This window comes from Oncorhynchus nerka, linkage group LG7 (genome assembly GCF_034236695.1).
Source record: "Oncorhynchus nerka isolate Pitt River linkage group LG7, Oner_Uvic_2.0, whole genome shotgun sequence".
NCBI classification, from domain to species: Eukaryota; Metazoa; Chordata; class Actinopteri; order Salmoniformes; family Salmonidae; genus Oncorhynchus; species Oncorhynchus nerka.
In genome coordinates, this window is record NC_088402.1 from 64,639,738 (window position 1) to 64,666,680 (window position 26,943).

The 26,943-nt window shown below is 40.5% G+C and overlaps 1 protein-coding gene across 2 annotated transcripts in view; it reads right to left on the reverse strand.

Annotated features, from left to right (window-relative positions):
• Positions 1-26,943, reverse strand: part of cntn3a.1 (contactin 3a, tandem duplicate 1) — a 112,273-nt gene that overhangs the window by 41,215 nt on the left and 44,115 nt on the right. For both annotated transcript variants that reach the window (XM_029664530.2, XM_029664528.2), the window contains exons 6-10: positions 10,639-10,842; positions 10,261-10,363; positions 8,544-8,728; positions 4,897-5,036; positions 368-524 (exon numbers count right to left, since the gene is read on the reverse strand). In XM_029664530.2, the coding sequence (XP_029520390.1) occupies positions 368-524; positions 4,897-5,036; positions 8,544-8,728; positions 10,261-10,363; positions 10,639-10,842 (789 nt within the window). The remainder of the gene's footprint in view (positions 1-367; positions 525-4,896; positions 5,037-8,543; positions 8,729-10,260; positions 10,364-10,638; positions 10,843-26,943) is intronic.

The window sequence follows — 26,943 nt, forward strand, 5'->3', positions numbered from 1 at the left end:
TTTAGTATCTGGTTACCTTCTTTCTGTTGAACAATAAGATGTAAGGATTGGAGAGAGAAGGAGGAGTGTCCTAAAGTGGGATGTATATAACTGTGATGGTGAGAAATGTTTTACTGTCTGAATACAGCTGTACAGAACCTTTGGAAAATATTCAACTTGGTTAAAGCTTCTCTAGTGTCCGTGAGCTATTTACTCTGAAAAATAAGAACCTAACACTGTATAGCGTGCAGTATGGCTTTAAGTGGCTTCAACACTATTAAATTGCAAACCTTGCTAGTGACCATAGCTACTGTAGAGAGCTAGTTATGCAGCTGAATGACGATGACAATGACAACAATGATGATGATAATGGCATGCTGAATCTTACCTATAACTCGGAGTTCAGTGTTGGTGAAGACCCGACCATGTTTATTCTCTGCAACACACTGGTACATCCCAATGTCGGCCAGCTTCAAGCTGCTGATGGTCAGGACTCCGTTGTTCACTTGCACTCTGTCCTGAAAAAGAGACACCCGGTTTTCCATCTGAAAGTCAGAGAGAGAGCTATTGTACTCATAGTATGACAGGATGCCTTCAACAGATTCAAACTACTGAGAGAAAAAACTGAGAAAAAAATGTAGGGCAGGATACTAACACACAGACACCCATGTACACACGACAAGACATGCCACTAAAGGTCTCTTCACAAACTCCAAATCAAGAACAGACTATGGGAGGCACACAGTACTACATAGAGTCATGACTACATGGAACTCTATTCCACATCAGATAACAGTAGAATAAGAATTTTAAAAACAGATAGAAATAAACCTTATGGAACAGCGTGATGGGACACACACACACACACAACCGCTAGCACACGCACTCTAAACACATATACCGTACGTACACATGGAGTTTGTATTGTAGATATGTGATAGTAGACTATTGGCCTGAGGGCACACACTTGATGTGTTGTGAAAAAATGTATGAAATGTAATGTAATATTTGACATTGTATATAACTGCCTTAATGTTGCTGGACACCAGGAAGAGCAGCTGCTGTTGGGGATCATTAATAAATACAAATACTTGGTGACATTTTAAGGTTTGGTGTTCAAATGAAAGATGCTCCCACACACTGTGCTTGCAAAGTATCATTTATATGTATTGCTTCCCTATACTGTATACTTTAGGTTTGGTAACATTTGGTTTGAGGCCCTTTGACGAAGGGCTGAACCAAATTAAGTGTTACCTCACAACTTAAAAATGGCAAATAAGGAATTGATGATTTATGAAACAGCAAATTATAAGCAGTTTATGGGCACAAAATAAGGGCTGTGTGTGAACACTTGAAATAATATTCCATGGAAACGGGTGTATACCGTTGGAAGACCTGATCTCATTTCAGCTGTAGCCACTATTTCTCCCCGTCAGGGGGGTGGTAATTAAAATACTGCTAATTTTCTGGGGTCCTAATAGGCCCATAGGGGATTATTCTAACCCCCTCTGCTAAAAATGTTCTTGAAACCTCATCAAATGATTTAAATGAACAGTCCCTGTGGAATTAATCAGTAACATAATAGACTTGCTAAATCTGGGATGACCGTCTTATTCAGAAGAGCTGTTTGTTATGCAGGATCAAAAATAATATTGAGTTGATAAGACGCACGCGTGAATGCAAGTACAGAAACACACACACACACACACACACACACACACACACAAGCACGCACGCACAAACACACACACACACACAAGCACACACGCACAAACACAAACAGAATGTGGATGACATCCGCTTCTTTCCTCCTCTATTCTCTCTTTGACCTTTATGAGAATTGCCACTGCTTCCTACGCCCCTTTTATAGTCGTGTCAATTTAGTCGAGCTACACTCATTGTTCTTGCCCTTGATCTTCTCCATTGAGTGCAGCCAGTCTTTTAATGTCATTGAGAGAGCAGTTCCGGAGGGACCATCCTGCACTCTGTCTGTTGTCTGAAAGTATTACTGCTCTGCCTCTTGAAAATACAGGGCTGTCCCTTACCATCAGTGAGTGACCCTGCTGAGGGGCCCTTATGAGTCTCAGTCATGCGATGGGCGAGTGGCTGACTCAGTGTTAGAGGCTGCGAGAGGGGGCTGTGCATGCAGCACTTGGGATGGCACAACACGTATCTCTACCAGTGTGTGTGTGTGTGTGTGTGTAGGGTTTGAGCCTCACTGTTCCATTCGGTGCCCAGCATTGTCCACTTGAACAATGTTAGATGAGTTTCTGCCTGGATTCTAGCTCTTACCAGAGAAAATAAATGGAGGCATACGTCTGCTTTATGGGCATCATTAATTAAGCTTGACGATTCTCTGATTTTAGCAGTATTTTACGATGATAGTTGAAAGGCCATTTGAGCACCTCATGTCGTATGAAATGGATTTAACGATCCCATCACTGACACTGCTAGGTGAGCAGACAAAAAACAGCAATGATTCCAAAGTCATGTTTGTGACTTTAGAGGGCATTTGTAAAAATCGGAACACCTCGAGATTCACTCATTCATTTGTCCAGGACTAGCTGTTGAGTGGGGAAATATGTGCATGAGAAGGTCCTCGTTTCACGAGGTGACATTTTAAGTTACAGCCCTACTCAACGCCATCTACTTCCCTTGGCGTCTAGCCAACATTAGGAACAGTCAGAGCAAAAAGACTGGGCCGGACAGATCCATTGTAATGAGGAATAACAAATGGTACCTTTCCCCTTCCTTTCCTCCAGAAGAGGCTATAAGGACACTCCTGACCTGTAAAATGACCAACCAAATTCTGAAACTCAGCCTTACCTTAACCCTAACCTTAACCTTAACTTAACCCTTAACCCTAACCTTAACCAAACCCTTAACCCTAACCTTAACCAAACCCTTAACCCTAACCTTAACCAAACCCTTAACCCTAACCTTAACCAAACCATTAACCCCAACCTTAACCAAACCCTTAACCCCAACCTTAACCAAACCCTTAACCCCAACCTTAACCAAACCCTTAACCCTAACCTTAACCAAACCCTAACCTTAACCAAACCCTTAACCCTAACCTTAACCAAACCATTAACCCTAACCAAACCCTTAACCCTAACCTTAACCAAACCCTTAACCCTAACCTTAACCAAACCCTTAACCCTAACCTTAACCCTAACCTTAACCAAACCCTTAACCCTAACCTTAACCAAACCCGTAACCCTAACCTTAACCAAACCCGTAACCATAACCTTAACCAAACCCGTAACCCTAACCAAACCCGTAACCCTAACCTTAACCAAACCCGTAACCCTAACCTTAACCAAACCTGTAACCCTAACCCTAACCTTAACCAAACCCTTAACCCTAACCCTAACCTTAACCAAACCCTTAACCCTAAATCCCAACCTTAACCAAACCCTTAACCCTAACCTTAACCAAACCCTAACCCTAACCTTAACCAAACCCTTAACCCTAACCAAACCCTTAACCCTAACCAAACCCTTAACCCTAACCTTAACCCTAACCTTAACCTTAACCCTAACCTTAACCAAACCCTTAACCCTAACCAAACCCTAACCTTAACCCTAACCTTAACCAAACCCTTAACCCTAACCCAATTTGAACTAACTCTGAAATGAAACATCGTTTTGCAGATCACGAGTGTCCGTGTAGCCTTTTCCCTTTCCTCTCCTCTCCCACTACACCGCTGACCTTTGAGTTTGGGAAATTGATTAAATGCTGCCACGGTTGACGGTGGCATTTAGAAAATGGTAACACCCCAGCTCATTAACACAGCCACATGTATGAAAAGTGTGTTACCTTTCCTCCGCCGACCGATATTTGGAATAGAATATGTGATTTGAAAGTCAATAAACGCTGAGGTACACCGGTATACTAACAAGTGTTTTATGTGGTCCGGGATATGTGGTGACCAACACTTGACCTTCGAATGACCCTCTCAATTGCACCCAACAATTGCACATTTGAGACTGCTGACCACCTTTGAGATACCAAACTAAGTCTACTTTAACATCAACGTAACTTGATTCTTAAATCAACTGAATGGACACTTGTTCACTTGTAAAAGTGTTTAACACGTTTCCATTCCAACACTGACATTATACGTGTCTGTGATTCACGGGATTTATCACAATAACAAACTAAGCCAAATGCATGAATGTGAAATCTACTCAGTGTGATAAGGCTTCTCGTTTCCTTTCCCTGGGGAGAAGTGGCTTAATGGTAAAAACTCGAAAGAGCAGATAGGAGAGATTGAAAAACAGATTACTGCGGGGCTCAGTGTTTGACACAAGCAGAAAATTGCATCACTTTGGCTCATTCGCAAAACAAACTCACCCTGCTACACAGACATGTGGGCCTTTTTCAATTGTATGCTAAGAAGCTCTTCCAAATAGAATGACTATGCTCTGTTCTTCCACCCACCCAGTCATGTCATTGCTCACTATAATAGCAATGTCCTTTCTCACAAAGCAACAATATGGTCAAGAATTTGGATGAAACATTTTGCATTATGTATGAGTAAACACTTTGATTTACATTGGTCATGTCCCAGGTTCTTATACTATAGTATTACAATTAATAAGTCTGATAGGCTTTGTCCGTTCTAGTCATTTGAGTAATTGGGTAACACCTCTTATGAATACCCTCTTCATAATGCATTAAAAGCACATTTATAATGCCTTATGAGGTATGCAAAATGCTCTATAATGCACACCATAGGTGCAACTTGCTGCTCACATTCTAATTCAACGTAAAAAATTAAAAAAAAGTTAGGTCACATTGTGGTATTGCAGTATAGTGATAGTTTATCACAAAAACCTGTACTGCAATAAAACAATTTTTGTTAAAGAAGTGAGACTGGCTTCCCTCCAACTCTCACAGGAAAACACTCACCTCCATTGTGTCCAGAGGCTCGCCGTTTTTCAGCCATCGGTAAGAGGACTTCGGCTTGGCACTAGCCTTGCACTCCCACACCAGGGTGTCATCGATTGGCTTCTGAGCATCCCGAGGCTCCTCGATCAGGTGAGGGGGAGCTGCAAGGTCCACAGTATACTCAATGAATTAACATTGCCGGGATTCTGGATGGTGGTTTAATATTGAAAATGGGTTACAGTTGTGAACATAAATCAATTTATCAACCAAGCAGGCAATTAGTTAATTAATAAAGCAACCAACCAAGCAATTCATTAATCAACTTCCCATTAACCCAAATCTGACCCCAAAAGAAGCAAAAAAACAAAAACAGCAATAAGAGGTTCTATAACAGAGCCCATATACAGCTCTCTTGTCGCAACAATTTTTAATGAAAAGCTTACAGATTGGAGATTGGCTTAGGTTAGTTCATATTGACTCGACACATTATTGTGAATTACTGCTAAGTGAAGTGGATGTGAGTCTAAGGCAGCAGCATTAATGACACTATAGGATGCCCCAATTTTCTAATTTGAAATGAAAATCTATTGGGAAATGGTGGTGCATTTAAAATGGTGGTTCTTGTGTCACATAAATTACTACTCCCTTATCTTCCAGCCTGGCCTCAAAGCCATACGAAGCATACTATACATATTGTTGTGCACCTCCAAGACATATGATATGTACTAATGGTCTCTAGACTTTAGTTACTTTAGACATAAATGTACTGTAAGTAGTGAGGTTTGTCGGGGAGGATGGTTGGGCCTACACCGCAACCGTCTAGCAATTCAAAGGTTGCATGTTTGAGTCATGTCAGTGACAACTGCAGCATTTTAGCTAACCCTTCCCCAAACTCTTTTCCTAACCTTAACTTAATTCTCCTAACCTTTCAAGTACATTTTTCTAACCTTTTTCGTTTTAGTTTCCTAAACGGTTAATGTAAATGATCCTAACCTTTGTCTTTATTTCACCTTACCATAAATTCTCCCTGTAAAAGTCCTTTGTAATTGTCCTTTGTTGTTATGACGCAACAAGCAACCTTGTCTCAGAGAAAGATGTATAATACTATATGTCCTCCAAAAAGTAATGTGTTACTTCATACAATTCATATGCTATTTTACGACCGGGAAAGACATATGATACTATACGTTATTTAAATCATATGATATTGTATGACCGCTATTCCATTCATAATGTGACCTAACGTAACGTAACATATCATACTAAATGAAGAGAATAAATCATACGTACCAAATCATACAAAGCCCTGAGACCAGGTTGTATCTTCCACAAGGATAGGGGCAGACTCATGGCCTTTGAGTTAACACATAAATACTGTATGCTGGCCAAGGGGTCAAGGACACCTATTCGGTGTGTGTTTTTGTGCGTTTGTGTGTGCATGCAAGCAAGTTTGTAAACTAAGTTTCTGTTGTGTTATTTAGTAGCTAACATACTGTTAGTATCCTGTGATAAACCTGAGAAACAACGACAAGAGTACTGTACCATGTCTACACGGGTTAAATTTGTATGAGCTACTAAGTTTAATCTATTATTGGAAGACAGGAGTATGTACAGAACATGAGTGATTGATATACAGTATATTGTGTGGAATCATGATAGCTGTCATATTGTACTCATCTTTCTTGCACTAACACTTGCATTTGTATTTTCTTACTAGCACTGACTTGGCTGATACTGTAGAAGTTTTGTTGAAGAACGTTTTTACTCGCAATGCCTGTGGTTGTCTTACCTACCGTAGTTGATTGCACTGACTGTAAGTCACTCTGGATAAGAGCATTTGCTAAATTACCAAAATGTAAATGAAAATGTCATGTGCATAAGGAATACCTCCAACGCTTTTACACCTGTCCAACATGCTTATTGTAGTGAGACCTTTTGAAGCACTTCTCTGGAGGAGACTATATTCTTCAGAGATATGTCCAAAAACTTACAATAGCACTCAATCAATCACTTAGATCTGGACTTAGTTGCCAAGAAGGACTTGGGGTGTTTTATGTTGATGATTTATCTTTGTATTTCTTATCTCCTCTAACATAGGTTTGCTGAATTCATAGTTCAAAGTGAATGTTTCTTGACAACCCTATAAGGATGAAGAACTGTTTTGCAGCTTTTTGAAAGAAATAGGGCTTTAATTCCATTATTTAAAAACAACCTTTCCTCAACTGAATTTATTTTACAAAAGTCTACGGTATGATGAATGTACTGGGAAGAATCCAAGTCCCAACCATTGGTGAATTGAAAATGAATTACTGTATGAAGAAAATACAAAATGACAACCTCCAAGAATTACAAATGAGACCACCAAAGAGTAGGTAATGGAAAGGAGACACAACTGTGAGGGTACTTTAAGTCAATTATATCCACAAGCAGGCCTATTCATATGTCATCCAACCTGTGAAACAGGATCTTATTTAATACACTTAATGGAACTTTGAAGGGCAATTAAGAGCGAAATTGAAAGAGAGGGCCCCATATTGTTCCTGTGCCAGCAGCAGAGGATGTTGTGCTTCATGTCCAGATCCCCCATATTGATTATCTTATTCCTCTATACAGCTGATGGATGCCCCACAAGCTCCTGTCTATGGGAGTTCAAAAGGAGATTTTTATCACCTGGCAAGAGGCCAGTCAGTGTAGCTGGGAGAAAAAAAACAGACTAAAAGCTTACAAGGACAAACAAGCCTCCACAATGCACCACTCAGAGACGGAGAAAGTATCAAGACCAAGTCAGGTTTTTGTCAAAGTACAACATGTTTCTATCTACCCACTAGTACTGGAAAATGTATTATCATATTAAAGACATCTCCTTTTGAATACAAATTGGTAATTCATGATTTTATAGCCCACCCCTCTGTAAAGCCTTGTGGGGATCCTCCACTAATGCATAAACAATAAAATAATAGGCAGAAATATTGTAAAACCTTCAGAGTGGCCATTAAAAGCTTTCTCAGTAAATGGGCCATAAGTCCAGTCTGAGTACTGAAAAATCACCTGGCCCTGAAGGGATACATAAATCTCTAAGGACTCACTACAGCCTCTGTTTAGCCTCTGGCACAGCTTGTCAAGAATGAAATATGATAAAACCTTAATTTACAACCCCATTCCACTATATGATGCAGTTATACAGCCAGTAAAGAAAAAAAGTGTTGAACATTTGTAACATGCAGGATATGCACCCAGGTCTCCCACAGAAGCAACCAACATCTTAGACCATTAGACCAAGAGGAAATTCCCTCTCAGGCCAAGGGCAGACACTGGTTTTGAAGTTTGCAGGCGGGGCTACCTAATCATGTGATCATGACCGACTCATGCCCGCTACAGATTCACAACAAATATAATACAATTGTGCAACATCACACTGTGGATGCTATTTGTACCTCATGATCTACAACAGTAGGAGGTAAGAGGATCGGAGTCTAATATTTTACAAATCTCTGAGAAAGTGGGAACTCAAACTTGCTGCATCAGAATTGTCATAAAAATACCTCTTATGAAAAGATGGTTTCTGAAAGAGAAGGGAAATTAAGTTGTGTGATATGACTCCATAGTTTTTTCCCCCCAGTTTATTTTCTTCATAACTCTACACAAAACCCAGAGTAACTCTTACCCACCATAGAAAGAGAGCTTTCCTTTAACCGAGTTCCTCCCTTTGGAGTTTTCAGCAACACATTCGTACAGGCCTGCATCTTCCTGCTGGAAGTAGGGGATCTCGAGCACTCCGCTGGCCTTGTTCACGTCCACCTTTCGTCCAACTGCTACCCCATCCACTCTTCTCCAGCTAATGGTTGGAACTGGGCTAGTTACACACAATAATAGAGAATACGGTGTAAAAACCTGAATAGCCCTTTTCAAGTGAATGTATCCGTTTTTGTATATGTGTTTATTTAACCGGCCAATCGGCGTTGGGACTTAAAATAGTTCATTGGCTGGAAGGATCATTTGGAATGTGATTTGATGATATTACAGCAAATTGAGGAAGAAGGGGCCGGTCTTTGAGAGGAGAAAGCAGCCAGCAATGAACTCTTCCCTGTCCAATGCTGTCTTGTTAATTAAATAAACACTGCTCTATAAATCATATCACACAGTGTGCCCAAGGCTTAACATCTGGTTGATTTTGTTTTGTAACTAGTGTGATGGAGCACAGCATGTCTGCTTAGCAGTATAGCTTCCTCCCCATCTGGGTACACTGTCCGTACAATGGCTGAAACCAGTGAACTCCACTCACAACTGCCCACTTGACAACGTACTAGCAAGTTGTGCCAACAAAAACCTAGCAATTCCGCAGCACAAGTGGAGACATTTAAAGCTTTGGAATAGAGCAAGGCGATATGGACAAAAAGTAATATCATGATAAATTGGCCCATTTAGTTCAATAAAAATAAATGTGTTTTTTTTATGCACAGTTACTTTTCATTAGTGGCAGTGCTCTAGACTAACCTTTTCCAGTGTCATTAAGAAGTAAGGCAAGAAGTTAGCTATTTCATCTAACATGTTCAGGGAATCCATGATCGATATTTTTATGTACAACATTCCAAAATAGTATTCAGAATAATCAGATTTCATTTGGGCTATTTAGAGATGAATTTGACTAGATCTTCTATAACCTGTGGCCTATAGCCTATATGTTATATAATTCACCACCTAAGTGGGAACTAAAAACACATTAGCTAAATTGCTAACTCTAAATATGATATTCTTGCTAGATAGCCATGTAATTGATCTAACGGTAAATGTAATTTCCTACAAAAATGCCTCATTGGTAGGCTTATAGGCAGAGGTGTGGACTCGAGCCACATAACATAGACTACTCAAGTCGCAAATTTGTTGACTTGAGACTCATCTTGATAGAAAAGAAAAGAACTTAAGACTTGACTTGGAGCCTCAAGACTCAACTTGAGACTGATGACTTGAAAAACTGTCAAGTGAGGTAGCGGATTTCTGAACAGTATGCAGCGCAATCGTCAAATTGTAGAGAGAGTATTTCCATTAATAAATATGCAGCTCCAAAAATGGTCTACCGATCAAGAATATAAACTCTTTACTTTGCAAGCTAACCAGTAATAGGGCATCAAGCCACAATTGCTAGCATAGACCTTCTGGTCTTTTGGTAGGCTATGTCAAAAAGGTTAATGAACACTACTGTTCAGAAACCAAAAGATCTGCAGAAACACCGTGTAGCCTAATCAGTGAGAATAACCGATGTAAGCTAAATTGTTTTGATAAGAGGAAGTCTGTAATTTTCAGTTAATCGATTCAGCCCTACTGTGGAGTGAGTTTACATTATGATCTTAACTCTGTTATTCTAGTGTGATACAGATTAGGACCTACTTTCCCAGTGCAAAACACTCCAGTTTGACAGTGGAACTCTTGGCCACAGGTATGACGTCGGGAAGCTGGATTTCAATCTTTGGCTCATATTCACCCATTACACCTAAAGGAGTAGTAATAAACAGGTAACATACATAACACATTTAATTAACAAATCATTAAAAAATAAATAAATAGGCATTCCAGTTCAGGTGGGTGAGCTACAATATTGAATAGTGTGTTTGTTTGTTTGCGGTTTGTTCGCTTATGTTATTTATTTACAAACCTCTTCACTGAAGAACACAGTAATGTAAAAAAAAGTATGATGTTACTGTTTGGAAATCGTTTGATGATACAGCATGTGTAATGTTCACCAGTGGTACACTTTGAGAGCCCTACCATCAACACGTAGCACTAAAGGGGTGGGGGGGCCTTGAATGCTACTTTTGGTGACTGTGTTGGTCACCACACAGGTGTAATTGCCCACGTCTGATGGCTCCACCATGGCAATGTACAGGTTGCCCGTCTTTTGAGATACAAAGCGACGAGTGTCTTGCATCACAAAGGATGGGTACTCATTAAAGATCCAGGTGAAGGTGAGCTCTGTGGAAAGAAGGGGGAGTATAAATATATGAAGAGTTTCATTCCAAAACGCTATGTAACCATTTTCAGATACGTTGGTAAATTAGCTATTGTTGTTCTGGGTTTTTTCACTATCATGGCATGGTGTTGAATTTGTTTAAAATCAATCACTTGAGGATTTTTTTATGCTGCAAAATGCTATGCATCTGCCTCACTCAGATATATAAGTAGTACTGCTAGGTTTTGCACAGTCAAATGTACCACAGATAAAAAATGTATAAAGACATTTACAAATTATACATTTGTGACATAAATATTAAATAACACATTTAAATAATAACTCAATAGAGTAATATGAGATCTGTATGTAAAACATTTACATTTGACATTAGTCATTTAGCAGATGCTCTTATCCAGAGAGAATTACAGTAAGTGCATTCATCTTAAGATAGCTAGGTGAAACAACCACATATCACAGTCATATACTGTATACAGGATACAAACTTTCCGTTACAGCTAAACCAGTGGCGGCCAGTGCCGTTTAAGATTAGGGAGGACGTTTTTTTTATTTTTATGAACATGGCCTTATTTCTATTACAGCATTTTGGATGACTGGCTGTCATTCATATTGCACTCACCCAGCTCAATGTACAGTAACATCAATAGCTATTAGGCTACAACCTAGCCTATAAATGAAAGTTTATAATGTAGGTGAACAGGTAGAGAAACACATTGGAGTAATCAAGGTGACAGACAATTACATATTCAATACTGCTTTGAACACTCTTGCGTGCATCAAGCTGATCTACGGTGTAATCATTTGTCCAAACTGTGGCAAAACAAATTCGGGTAGATCCATCCCTGTTTAATTTCGTTTGCTTCTGTTTAAGAAAGGTTTTGCAACAGAATTGGCGGAATGAATACACCCCTGATCATCCGCACACACAATTCACTTTCATAGCAGCCATACAAACAGCATCCTCACATCTACGCACTCTCCTTTTCTCACAGTTTCCCTTCGCTTGAGGACTTCAGTGCACAACACGACAGCTGTCTGTGACCAGGCGAAAAAACCTCTCCAAGCCAAACCTTCATACCATAACCGTTACACACAGCCTACAATGTTGTCACCATATTAGCTAACATCATAGTCAACATAGCTAATAAAACTAACGCCTTAGTAAACCCCAATCCATGTGTACAATCACACAGTAGTAGTACAGAAATCCATTTAGCAGTTATACCGTGAGAACCATGAGCTTCCTAGGTTTTGCATTGATGTCACTGTACCCAAAGGAGTACAGAAAATAGCTGTCCTCTGGCTACACCATGGTGCTTCCCTACAGAGTGCTGTTGTCATGACAAAACATTGTGTTTTAATCAGTTATTTGGTGACATGAGAATATTTTTAGTACAGTTTTATCTAAAAAGGATAACTTTATTAATGTTTCACTATTTTTATTTGTATGAAATTCACTGAGTAGTATGGTCCTCGCCTTCCTCTGAGGATCCTCCACTGAGTCAATGTTCTTCATAAGAGGTCCTGAAGGGCTGCAGTCCCGCACGCTTTTTGAGTCCTGTGTAGATCTAGCTAGCATCATAGTATACCCCTCAGGATAGTTTGCTCTGGACCAAGATGTTTCCCTGTCCCAAAAGCAATCATTCCTGTTGGTAAAGCCTGTTTAATAGATGACTCTGCAGTGTAGTATTGGGAATAATTGTGAAATGAGTTGTGCTCTCATTAAAGTAATGAGCGGAGGGTATCAAATACATCAAACACATAGTTTCCATGTGTTTGATGCCATTACATTTGCTCCGTTCCAGACATTATTATGAGCCGTCCTCCCCTCAGCAGCCTCCTGTGATGTACAGGGATGAGTTCCATTGTAGGGATTGCTTGACTATTATTCTGAGAGTGGTATGTAGGTATGGCCAAAGTTAAAGTATGTAATTATTGCATTGACATCAATAAACAATTGCATTGTTTATATTACACACCATGTATTCTGTACCTACAATTGTTGACATAAGCTCATTAGTATTGATAAACTTTTTATGTAAAGCTTATGATTGCATCCCAATACTATTACAGTAGGCCTACGCATTTAATGTAGATATGTAGCTACTGTAGGTACATATTACACTGCTTGTGGGGAATAGATAAATACACATTTGTAGTATAGGTGCCCCCTTTGAGCATCACCTTGGTATACATGACTTGTAGCATCAAAAACGTATTGGTTTGATACATGTACATCTGCTGCGGAGACACAGGCGAAAGATCTTCTTCACCTATTAATAATACATTCAGTGTTCATCCTGACAAGTCTATGCATTTTTTATGTTTGTTTTGCTGCAAACATGCGAGGGGGTGACAAACAGGAATAAGAGGAACAAAAAGGTTACTAATTGACTGTTTAAAGTTGAGTAATGATCCCGGAAACAGGAAGCAGGAGCAGTATGCTGAGTCACTCCAGAACTTCTGTGGTTGGTCAATAATGTGCCGTTGACTGACATGGATTGACAGGTTTTCCTTTGTGGTTCCATTTAGCTGATATATTATGAAAAGCGGCTTCAATTTCCTTTAAATGGTTAGAGGGTGGATAAATATAAAACTGCAGGTACTGCTTGTACTTGGTTGCACAGCCTTTGGCCACAACCTGGTCTCATAGTATGATATGTTACATTTCATATCAGCATTTCGTATTATTCACTATGTAAATCCAAGACACTCCATTTATGTTACATTTCATATGGTATGTATTAATTTGTGGATGTCCATCACCCATTTCGTATGATATGTTACGAATTACAATTCCTATTATATTTGACAAATTTGAAAAACGTAGAATATGTTACAAATTTTCTAAACATACTATGTTACGTATTTGCGAAACTTATGATATGTTACAAATTCTAGCTAGGTTGCTAGATGGCTAACGTTAGCTAGGTTAGGTGTTAGGGGTTAAGGTTAGGGTAATGTTTATGAGTTAGGTTAAAGGCTTAAGGTTAGGGTTAGGAAAAGGTTTAGCTAAAAGGGTTAAGGTTAGCATTAGGGCAAGGGTTAAGGTTAGGGGGAGTTTTAGCTAACATGCTAACTAGTTGCAAAGTAGCTCATAAGTAGTAAGTAGTTGAAAAGTTGCTAATTAGCTCAAATTGACCATGATGAGATTCAAACTCGCAATCTTTCGGTTGCTAGACGTTCACATTACATACCTACCAATCTACCCTGACCGAACAACCAACCACACACCCTACTTCTGTTTAAGGCATCAGCCTCAAGCAAACAGGCATTAGCTGTAAAAACAACACTGCCCCTCAGTGTCATTCAAACTTACTTTTTGTTGTTTTATTTTTACTTTATTTTTATACTTTTATCTTTGACCTTCATTCTATCCCCCGCCCAGCACCTCCACTCCCACTTGTCTCTAATTCCACATCCCAACCCTCAGCCCCTCCTACCTATCTCTTCGGATTTTTATGCACCATACATCTTTCAAATATGCTGTGATGTTTAACAAACCATTTCAATCTACAGTGTTCATCATTTAAGTGTGAACCAACTGGTACCATTAATGCTAGTTAGTGCTAGTTTGACTACCATCTTTGAGAAGCATTTGATAGCCTTCAATAGTGGCTGTACTAGAGAGTTTAAAACCTTTTTTGTGAGAACATAGTATATGTGACTGATTTTAAGAAATGTTGCTTAATTAATTTGCTTAATATTATGGTATATTATGTTTCTATTCCAAGAAAAATGAAAAACCCATTGGGGTTCCGTTAGGATGGAACAGAAAATACTGCGCTTGTACAATGTGACAGTCGGGAGTAGGCTACAGTACTTGGCTATTTAGCTAAAGAATCCCTGTGTCATGTGAGAGACTGGGGTTGAATTCCCTGATGGGGAGGAAGGAGTAGGCCGTCCTTGTAAATAAGAATTTGTTCTTAACTGACTTGCCTAGTTAAATAAAGGTTACACTAAGAGTCTAACCAATACCCAAGCAGAAATTCACTCAAAATAAAAATCTAATTGATTTATCAAGACCAGTCCCCATGCTTGTCTCAGAGCAGCATGAAACGGTGCTAAAATCATTGTAGGCTAGTGCTTAAAATCCTATTGCTTTTAACTTCAATATGCTCTTTAAATAAATAAGACCTACACCACTTTTAACAGCACATTACTCAACACTAGTGAGACTCATGTCGCCTACGGTAGGCCTACAGTATATTGGAAAATATGACGTGACTCTCCGCCAATAATTACATATTGGGGATTGGAGGATTCTAAATTAAAATCAAAAGCCGCCTCAAGGATCTTTGGGTGGCGGCCGGAACAGGTATTGAACCTGCATCTGTAGCAATGCATTTTGTATTGCGCCACTCGGGAGGCCCCTTCCACAAAGTATCAAAATACAGAGAGGTGTTGGTAAAGGTATATTGTCCCTGCTAACAGCCTATAATGGGCTATTATAATACTGTACATGATGTCCAGGTCAGGATAACCAAAGCATTTCTTTATTAAAGATTATCAGAAAGAATGTTGGTACTTATTTATTTTGTTCCAAAGCCATGAATGAGTGAGTCACTCAGCTTTATGTAGGTGCCGGGCTATATGACTGTGCCATCAACTTGATATTATATAACAATATTGGAGGTTATTTTGTAAAAACAAAATAAATAAAAAACGAAGGTGAGCGACTGTAATCAGAATAAAGGCCAAAATTATATTTGTAAAGGCCAAAACATTTATTTCTGTTTTTAGAGGGAGAGAAACGCTGGGCCAATTGTACGCTTCCCTATGGGACTCGCAATTACGGTCGGATGTGATACATAATAATAATCATTTTTGTTGTATTATTAGTTTTGTCTTTACTGGTGGATTAAACTGAAATTGCAACCAATCACGGCTGGGTGTGATACAGCCAACCTAACTAAGAAATACATTTGACGATAGAATTCTCCCCCTACCCTCCTAGGCAAGTCTATTGTCCAGCTACTGTACTGTACCTGCGAATAACCATAATAGTGCTGTAGATCGTCACCATGTATGTTTGAAATAGTATTTTAAGTAAGCAAACATTTGTTTACCTTCATTAGACAACTTTGTTCCAATATTTCTGTAATTTAGTGATATGCATCCACAAATTATTGTGGGAATAAATAACTAAATAAACATCAGCATTTTGAGGGAGGCAATTATGACTTGGCACAATGACATAAAACCGAATCAAAAGCTCAATATACCAACGTTTTGATGTCAGCATTCTACCAACAAAAAATACAAACTGATAAACCCGGAATTAGTAGTAGTACTCAGCCACAGAAAGACTGGGTACGGGAGTGCATTGATAGAAATTGCACTTCAGCTTTGATGGCAAGTTTGAAACCTGTGATCAAAACGAAAATTGTGGCGGGTTGTGGATGAAATGTTTTGAGAGTGGAATATTATAACTCCTCTCACTTCGCAGATGTGCAAGGGGTTAATAAGGCCACAGTGAAAGTCACTAACAGTGGTTTCAATGGCCAAGGTAAGACAAAGAAACGTAGCAAAAAATGTTTAAAGAGTAGGGAGATAGCTCCCTGTTTTAGATGTGGGACTATCGAACATTGGAAGAATGAGTGTAAAGTAGGAATGGAGCTTGCTGCATTCAAATGAAGTGCTGCCATGCAAGCGTCAGCGGGACAGGGAACGTTCACATAGTGAAAGGAAGACGTATGAGAACACGTCTTACAACTTTTTAATAGAGGCCAGGGATCAAATATTGCGGATTCCTTATGATGAGAAATTGGCTAAATTTGCCACAGGAAAAAGTATATTGGGTTGAAGAATCTAGGCGAAATGCCAGGGGGATGGATTCTAAAGAGGTAACAAATTAATATGATCTGGCCAAACACTTCTTGCAAACTCAGAAAACAGTTGTTTTTTTGATCTCATGAGACATTTTATGTGGTTTTATTCTGAAATAGATTTCTAGAATGGGCAAAAGGGTGGAGGGGGTAACGAGGAATTAGCAAAGGGGTTACTAAACCTAAAAGTAACTTTTAATTTTTTAGTTCATGAACATTGTGGTGCGGTGGTTATGGGGAAAAGAGACCAGTGAATCGTTGGACTCGGTGGCGAGATAAAGTCACCGTGTCTAAGGTTAGTAAATGCTAAATAAAGGATACATAAACAAATGTTGTGGATTAAAATGCATGTTTAATGATTGGAGTAAGGACAGTGGATGTACCATTATCATGTTTGGTTTATAATTAATACTTGTGGATTGCCGATTAAAATGTAGCATAGTGAAAGCTAACGAAATGTACACTTTCTTTTCCAGAAGAGGAGGGGGTTTCTTTATCTCTCGTTGGAATGCTCTCGGATACTGTGGTATTAGGGAGAGCAGTTAGTGATACTCGGCAGTTTTAAGTATAAAAGTATCTGGATTAGGCCATAAACTGAGTTCCCAGATAAGTAAGGCCTGTTCATGTGTGTTTTTGACCTACTGTATGGTTTACCACACACACACACACACACCCGGTTATGAATATGCATTAGTGGCGTTGATACCATGGGATTTATTTAGTGGGGTCTTTCCAATTTGGTTTTAAATTGGGTATGCAGAAGGATTGAAATGTTTTAAAGGGTTTCTGAAGAACAGGGGAAGAAAAGGGGAAGGAAATATTTAATAGTGTCGAATGCCCTGTATCCTGACTTTCTGGTGAGGCCTGATCAATCTCACTAGAAATTATCGAAACAGGTTGGATTTAATTATAAAATGAATGAGAAACACCAGTCTCTATTCTATTTTACCATTACTTTATGAGAGACTATTATTGGAGTAAACAAGAGTTGTAATTCTAAGTTGATTGGTTATTCAAATTAGTTTTGTTTTGATTTAACATGTTTTTGAATCACGATGTGAATCATGTGTTCGAAGGGAAAATGACCAGTTCCCTGGGGCCCTGGTCTTTGGGTAAATATACAAATATATATTTTGTTCAGTCTGCATATAGAAGGAAACATATATGTTAATAAGGGATGACAGTTACTCCAAATGGATTGTGATATGTGTACTGCTGATGTCATTGTCTCTGTTTCAATACAAATTTCACCAGATTGGGTCTACTGGAGTGTGGGATTACCCAATGGGTTAGGGCGCCAACTTCCTGATCTGGTAACTCTTCCGAGAGGTCGCCAGTCAAATATGAGTGTATGAACTAATTTTGAAAATGGTTTCAACAATAACAGTATGTTGTTATGCTCTTTGACATTTGTCGTAGAGATAATGTTAATAAATTGGGAATGTTGTAATTTGTCATATTCTTGTCTGGATTTCCTGAAACTAAACTGTTGTTCTGATCTGTCTTCTCTTGGGGTTATCATGGAAGGTGATGTCAAATAGTGTCTTAATGCATGTAGGAATAATTTGGTCACAAATTAACCTCAAAACCCTCCCTAACCATGGTCTTCACAAGATTTTCACACTGTTGCTGGTATTTTGGCCCATTTCTCCATGCAGATCTCCTCTAGAGCAGAGATGTTTTGGGGCTGTTGCCCAGCAACACGGACTTTCAACTCCCTCCAAAGATTTTCTATGGGGTTGAGATCCACCATAATTTGCAAATAAATTAATGTTTATTTTTTAATTGTTCTTTGTGTGTATGTGTATGTACATGTACAGTGGGGCAAAAAAGTATTTCATCAGCCACCAATTGTGCAAGTTCTCCCACTTAAAAAGATGAGGCCTGTAATTTTCATCATAGGTACACTTCAACTATGACAGACAAAATGAGAAAAAAAATCCAGAAAATCACATTGTAGGATTTTTAATGAATTTATTTGCAAATTATGGTGGAAAATACGTATTTGGTCAATAACAAAAGTTTCTCAATACTTTGTTATACTTTGTTGGCAATGACAGAGGTCAAACGTATTCTGTAAGTCTTCACAAGGTTTTCACACACTGTTGCTCTCCACCCTCTCCGAGTTGGGCATCTCCGGCGCGGCCCATGCTTGGATTGCGTCCTACCTGACAGGTCGCTCCTACCAGGTGGCGTGGCGAGAATCTGTCTCCTCATCACGTGCTCTCACCACTGGTGTCCCCCAGGGCTCTGTTCTAGGCCCTCTCCTATTCTCGCTATACACCAAGTCACTTGGCTCTGTCATAACCTCACATGGTCTCTCCTATCATTGCTATGCAGACGACACACAATTAATCTTCTCCTTTCCCCCCTCTGATGACCAGGTGGCGAATCGCATCTCTGCATGTCTGGCAGACATATCAGTGTGGATGACGGATCACCACCTCAAGCTGAACCTCGGCAAGACGGAGCTGCTCTTCCTCCCGGGGAAGGACTGCCCGTTCCATGATCTCGCCATCACGGTTGACAACTCCATCGTGTCCTCCTCCCAGAGCGCTAAGAACCTTGGCGTGATCCTGGACAACACCCTGTCGTTCTCAACTAACATCAAGGCGGTGGCCCGTTCCTGTAGGTTCATGCTCTACAACATCCGCAGAGTACGACCCTGCCTCACACAGGAAGCGGCGCAGGTCCTAATCCAGGCACTTGTCATCTCCCGTCTGGATTACTGCAACTCGCTGTTGGCCGGGCTCCCTGCCTGTGCCATTAAACCCCTACAACTCATCCAGAACGCCGCAGCCCGTCTGGTGTTCAACCTTCCCAAGTTCTCTCACGTCACCCCGCTCCTCCGCTCTCTCCACTGGCTTCCAGTTGAAGCTCGCATCCGCTACAAGACCATGGTGCTTGCCTACGGAGCTGTGAGGGGAACGGCACCTCAGTACCTCCAGGCTCTGATCAGGCCCTACACCCAAACAAGGGCACTGCGTTCATCCACCTCTGGCCTGCTCGCCTCCCTACCACTGAGGAAGTACAGTTCCCGCTCAGCCCAGTCAAAACTGTTCGCTGCTCTGGCCCCCAATGGTGGAACAAACTCCCTCACGACGCCAGGACAGCGGAGTCAATCACCACCTTCCGGAGACACCTGAAACCCCACCTCTTTAAGGAATACCTAGGATAGGATAAAGTAATCCCTCTCACCCCCCTTAAAAGATTTAGATGCACTACTGTTCCACTGGATGTCATAAGGTGAATGCACCAATTTGTAAGTCGCTCTGGATAAGAGCGTCTGCTAAATGACTTAAATGTAATGTAAATGTAAATAACAAGTTCAAACAGGTGCCATTAATACAGGTAACGAGTGGGGGACAGAGGAGCCTCTTAAAGAAGAAGTTACAGGTCTGTGAGAGCCAGAAATCTTGCTTGTTTGTAGGTGACCAAATACTTATTTTCCACCATCATTTGCAAATAAATTCATTAAAAATCCTACAATGTGATTTTCTGAAGAAAAAAATGCTCATTTTGTCTGTCATAGTTGAAGTGTACCTATGATGAAAATTACAGGCCTCTCTCATCTTTTTAAGTGGGAGAACTTGCACAATTGGTGGCTGACTAAATACTTTTTGCCCCACTGTAGTTCAGTCTAGGGAGGATGTTCATACGGATGACATTAATTCTTCCAACTAAGCTAATTGGGAGGGAGATCCAGGTTTGGAGATCGTTCTTGATTTGATCCAGGAGTGGGATATAATTTTCCTTGAACAGGCTATTCAGATCTGGTGTTATGAAGATCCCAATGTATTGAAACCCCTGTGTCTTCCATTGGAAAGGACATAGTGTCTTCATAGAGCTGGTGAGTGTAATATTGAGAGGGCAGACAGTGGATTTGTTCAAATGTATCTTATAACCTGAAAACTTGCCATTCTGAGCAATTGTGTCTAAAATGGGAGGGATTTCACAGGGTTAGATATGTAGAGCAAGACATCAGCTTAAAGGGAAATCTTGTGCTACAGGCCGACTGCAGAAACACCCATAATACTTGGATTGCCCCTCATCAGCTCTGCTAGAGGCTCCGCCCCCAACAAGTAGAGCAGGGGGGCGGGGAGCACCCTAGTCTTGTGCCCAGTTCCAGAGGGAATCTGTCAGAGTTCAGTCCGTTCGTAGTCACCATGGCATTTGGATGAGAGTATAGCGATTTGATCCATTTAATAAAATTTGGGCCCATATTGAACTTTTCTAAGAGTGAAAACAGAAAGCTCCACTCCATCCTGTCAAATGCCTTCTCAGCATCCAGTGAAGCCAGCAGGACAGGGGTCTTCTGTGAGTTTACTTGATCAATAATATCAAAAAGACGGCAAATGTTATCAGAAGAGTATCTGTCTCTAATAAATCCAGTTTGGTCCGCTTTTATTATTTTGGGAAGAAGAGTGTTTAGTCTTTTGGCGAGCAATTTGGTCATTATTTTGTAGTCGAAATCCAACAAGCTTATGGGCCGGAAGGACGAGCAGGATAGAGGGTCCTTGTCTTTTTTGAGCAACACTGTAATGCGAGCTGTGTGCATTGAGTCTGGGAGAAATCAGTTTTGGCAAAAATCCTCCAGCATTGGCATGAAGATAGGGCTGAGCTGGGGCCAAAAAGCTATGTAGAACTCTCTGGGGAATCCATCTGGGCATGGGGACTTATTAGTTGGCATGGAGGTAATTGCCTCCAGGATCTCCTCAGGAGTGAAGTGGGAGTTGAGATCTTCTTGGTCGGTCTCTGATAGTTTAGGTAGCGAGATTCCCTCTAGGAAAGAGTGGAGTTCTGCCTCCGTGTGTTTTCTCGCAGAGGTATATAGTTTGCAGTAAAAATCATGAAAAGTTCAATTGATATTTTTTGGGTCATATGTGACCTCGTCCTCTGCTGTTCGGATAGCCATGATTGTACTCTGACTGCTTAAAAAAAATGGTAAGCAAGCAATCTACTAGGCCTATTGCTATACTCATGGTATTTCTGTTTAGTAAAGAAAAGTTTTTTTAAATCTCCTGAGTGTAGTTCAAATTCAGTTGGGCTTTGGCTGCTTTAAGTTGACTCCAGGAGGTGCAGTCTGGGGATTGTTTATGTACTTTTTCACAGCATTCCAGCTCCCTTTCGAGATCTAGCCTGTGTGCTTCCATTGCTTTTTTCTTAGAGGAAGCATATGGAATTAGATGACCTCTTAGTGTGGCTTTAGCAGCGTCCCACATTGTGGCCGGAGAAACAGTTGAATCTTTGTTGTCTTGTGTGTAGTTGTCTATCCATGTAGTTACCAATGTATGGAACACTTCATTTGATAACATGGAGGTGTTGAATTTCCAGCTCTTTGACCTCGGGATGTGTTTGCAGAGGTCAAAGCGGAGGTGGACAAAGGCGTGATCTGAAAGTGCTATGGGTCCGATTGTACACTTGGCTGAATTTATGAAACTCTTTGGGATCAAAATGTAATCTATACGAGAGTAGGTGTTATGGACATTAGAGTGATATGTATAGTCCATAGATGAGCCATTAGTCTCTCTCCAGATATCTATCAGTCCCATCTCTTTAGTAAGAGAGTTCAACATCTTTGCAGATCTAGGATTTGTGGTGGTGACTTGAGATGATTTGTCTAGGGTTGGGTTCAGGGTACAATAAAAATCTCCGGCCACCACGCCAAAGGAAACCCTGTTCAATGAGCATTGTGTTATCATATTTGATATGAAAGCAGGAGTATCTGTGTTAGGGGCGTATATATTTAAGATAGTAATTGGTTGACCATACAGTGACCCAGTTATCAAAATAAATCTCCCCTCCGGATCAGATATGTTTTTGTCAATTTTGAATGGAACATTCTTATGGATAAGTATGGCTGTACGTCTAGTGTTTGATTTGAAAGATGAGAAATACACCTGTCCCACCCAAGCTCTGCGGAGTTTGGCATGTTCGGCATCACAGAGGTGTGTCTCTTGTAATAGCGCGATGTCTGCTTTTTCCTTTTTTAGAACACATAGTATCTTCTTCCGTTTTATTGTATGACCTTGCATTGCCCCCCCGCTCAGTCGCAGTTAGCAACGCACAACGTCTCCCCCTCCCCACCAAAGAAATGCCTCATCCTCTCCGCCCCGCATTGAGTAAATGACAACGTAACCCCCGTCCAGACCATATTAAAAGAGGGAGAAAATCAAATCAATAGCCCAGCCTACATATACCTCCCCCAAGGGACATAGTAATAACAACAAAAAGTGGGAAATAAAAGTAGGCTGAAACGTTAGTAGGCCTAGGTTAGGCTATAGAGCAAATCCCTCTCAGCTAAAGGAACATAGAGATTGGACGGCTATAATGACATTTAGCGGGGCAGGTGGGTCTTTGGATATTGGCTATATGTTGTCTTACTGTACCTCCTTTAGTAATAGCATTCATCACATTTAGTCATTAGTCCATTTCTCATTGACCAGGATTGTCTTTCAAAAAACATTTTGCCTCTTCGGGAGTTTTGAAGTGTCGCAGGGCTCCTTGGTGAAGAATCCTGAGCTCGTTTGGGTATTTGAATCCCCTGAAGATGCCTCGGTCAATGGAGTATTTCTTCACCTCGTCAAATTCACGGCGCATTCAGGGTATTCCAGCTGACAGGTCCTGGTGTAAAGTGAGTTTGGCGTTTCCCCACTGTGATGGTGTTGATTTTCGACCACCTGTGGGACGTTCCTTGTCGGTGAATCTCAGGAAACATATGGTGATTGGGCGCGGTGGTTGTCTGGCTGCTGGTGGGGGCCTCAGTGCTCGGTGAGCTCTCTCGAGTTCTATGGGCCTGTCGGTGGACAGGTGGAGCCACTCGGGAAGTTTGTCTTGCAGGTAGCGTATCAGTGGCATGTTTCCCTCTTGTTCTCCGTTTTCTCTTCCAGATGCTCTATTTTAGCATATGCTATTGTTTCCATGGCATCTGTCAATAAGTTTTCCATGGATAGGATTCACCCCTCTGCCTCAACCATAAACGCGGGGCGCCTGGACATCTTGTTGTTGATGTCAGGCAAAGCGTTTTCCAGGATTGTCAACTTGCCCCCTATCGCACTGAGCAGAGTTAATGGCATCTAATTTAATGTTGAGTTCTGTACGTTGGGATCTCAACTCAGAAAGGATGTCTTCGACAGAGTGTTAGGTTGGCATTCGTTGGGCCTCGGGGGGGGGACCGGGTCTTCTTGCTCCTGGTTAATGGCGCTCTTTTTCTGAAGCTAGCTTCTTCTTGGAGGCTGGTTAAAAATGGTAGTGTCGCCTTTGTAGCCGCCATGACTTTTTCTAAAGCTTTTAAACTTGAAGTGGAGGTAAGATTAGGAATTGGAAACTACTTGTGCGGAGCTCTTAGTTCACGCGGCCATCTCGTTCAAGGGTCACGTGATCCCCCACGACAGTGACTTTTAACACTCCTATCTGAGTCCGAGCCATTAACCTGGGTACCTGAGTCCTGAGACCATGCATGTGGAGTGAGCGTGGAGAGAGAACATACACATTTCTCTCATGTTCCTATTTGTATATTGAAAATCGGGACATTATCAAGGGCCATCAAATGTGACAGGCAAGAGTTAACATGTGACGTTGGGAAGATGAACTGTAATGCTATCTGAAGAAGACACGCTAGAATGATAAGTGCCGGGAGAAAGGGGGGGGGGGTCTACACACTGCAAACAATTTAGACTAAGTATGCATTGAGATACCGATCTTTCATTTCCAGGCCACTCGCGACAGGAAAACAGGGACAAAGGAGGGCTGTAAATGAGAAGAGTTATTACCGGCAATAAAAGGTTTTGTTTATAAATGTACATTGTAACCGAGATGGTGTGTGTTAGGTTGAATTTGAGTCATACTGAAAGTAAAGTACTAAGGACTGAATTTGGGTTGGATAATGTATTAAATGTTGTAGTTATGATTACAGCGAGAGAGTTGCTTTCAAACGGTGATGGGTGGAGGCACTGCTCAAATGTATTAGGCCTAGGGAGGCTCTAGAAACCTTATCTTTAAGTGTCCTCCGACAGGGAGGTTAGAGAACTCAATGGATGATAGCTTGGGTCAACCATGAAGTTTTTTTTGTTTTCTTTTGTTTTACCATGTCATCAGAATTTTTATGTTATATCGCATCAATTGTTGGATGATACGGTACAATTAAATTGCAAACAAGGCTCATAGTCTGTGTTTTGCGTTAACAACCAATGATGAAAATGAAGCAGACGGCAGGGAGACCAACATCACATGGGTATAGAACGACGAGGAAGGATGGTTCTGTCCCCAGTTTTAGTCGCATCAAGGGTGGTGTGAAATTTTTAAACATGTACTTTTTTTCTCTTTCCTTTTCAAGAGTGATCATTGTTCAAGAGGAGAGACTGATGTATGTTGACTAATTGATTTGGGAATGTTGTAGTATGTTTATACCTGTAGAAGAGAGTTAGAAGTAGTGACTATTGTGTTATGGGTTAGATGGAATGATATGTGTAAATGTATCTGTAGCAGGAGGCGAGGTACACATGAGGCCTGGGGTTGAGACAGAGTGTTTACATTGGGCTGTTCAGTGGGATGGAATATGACTGTGGTGGAGATCTGTGGGGGCTCATAAATTAAGGTTGTGGTGGTAGAATGGTATCATTCCCAGAGACTATGTAAAGTTGATGTCGGAAGTTTACATACACTTTGGTTGGAGTCATTAAAACTAGTTTTTAAACCACTCCACAAATGTCTTTTTAACCTCTCTGGGATCGTTCGGGACGCTAGCGTCCCACCGCCAGTGAAATTTCTGGGCGCCAAATTCAAAACAGAAATCTCATAGTTAAAATTCCTCAACCATTCAAATATTTTACACCATTTTAAAGATACACTTCTCGTTAATCCAACCACAGTGTCCGATTTTAAAAAGGCTTTTCGGCGAAAGCAGAAAATCATTATGTTAGGTCAGCAACTAGTCACAGAAAGCATTCAGCCATTTTCCAACCAAAGAGAGGTGTCACAAAAAGCAGAAATATAGATAAAATTAATCACTAACCTTTGACGATCTTCATCAGATGACACTCCCAGGACTCAATATTACACAATACATGTTTTGTTCGCTCAAGTTCATATTTATATCCAAAAACCTCAGTTTACATTGGCGCAATGTTCAGAAAACATCCGGAGAAATTGCAGAGAGCCACATGAAATAACAGAAATACTCATCATAAACCTTGATGAAAGATACATGTTTTATATAGAATTAAAGATAAACTTGTTCTCAATGCAACCGCTGTGTCAGATTTCAAAAAAGCTTTAAGGCAAAAGCACAATATTCAATAATCTGAGAACAGGTTCAGCCACAAAAGCAAGCCATACAGTTACCCGCCAAACTGTAGAGTCAACAAGAGTCATAAATAGCATTATAAATCTTCACTTAGCTTTGCTGAACTTAGTCGGAATGCACTCCCAGGATTCCCACTTCCACAATAAATGTTTGTTTTGTTCGATTACATCCATATTTATGTCCAAATACCTCCATTTTGTTCGCTCGTTCACTATTCACTATTCCAAAGGCACAATGCGCGAGCGCAAAATCCAGACGAAAAGTCAAAATAGTTCCATTACAGTTTGTAGAAACATGTCAAACAATGTTTAAAATCACTCCTTAGGGTCTTTTTATAATACATCTTCAATAATATTCCAACCGGACAATAGCGTATTCATTACAGAGGAAAAAGAAGGGACGGCGTGCCCGTTTTGAAACAGCTCTTATTCGACACCCTTCCAAAATAGAAGCCTCAAACTAATTTTGACATCTGCTAGAAGCCTTGGGAAGTGCAATTTGGCCCCATAGACACAGCATATTGGATAGGCAATCGCTTAAATGAAACTACAAACCTCAGATTTCCCACTTCCTGTTTGGATTTGTCTCAGGTTTTCACCTGCCATGAGTTCTGTTATACTCATAGACATCATGCAAACAGTTTGTTTTCTATCCAGAGTGTTTTCTATCCAATACTACTAATAATATGCATACATTAGCATCTGGGACAGAGTTGCAGGCAGTTTACTCTGGGCACCTTATTCATCCAAGCTACTCAATGCTGCCCTCGTCACCAAGAAGTTAACAAATTATAGTTTTGGCAAGTCGGTTAGGACACCTACTTTGTGCATGACACTTTTCCAAATGCCTGAAGGTTCCACATTCATCTGCACAAACAATAGTACGCAACTATAAACACCATGGGACCACACAGCCGTCATACCCCTCAGGAAGGAGACGCGTTCTATCTCCTAGAGATAAACGTACTTTGT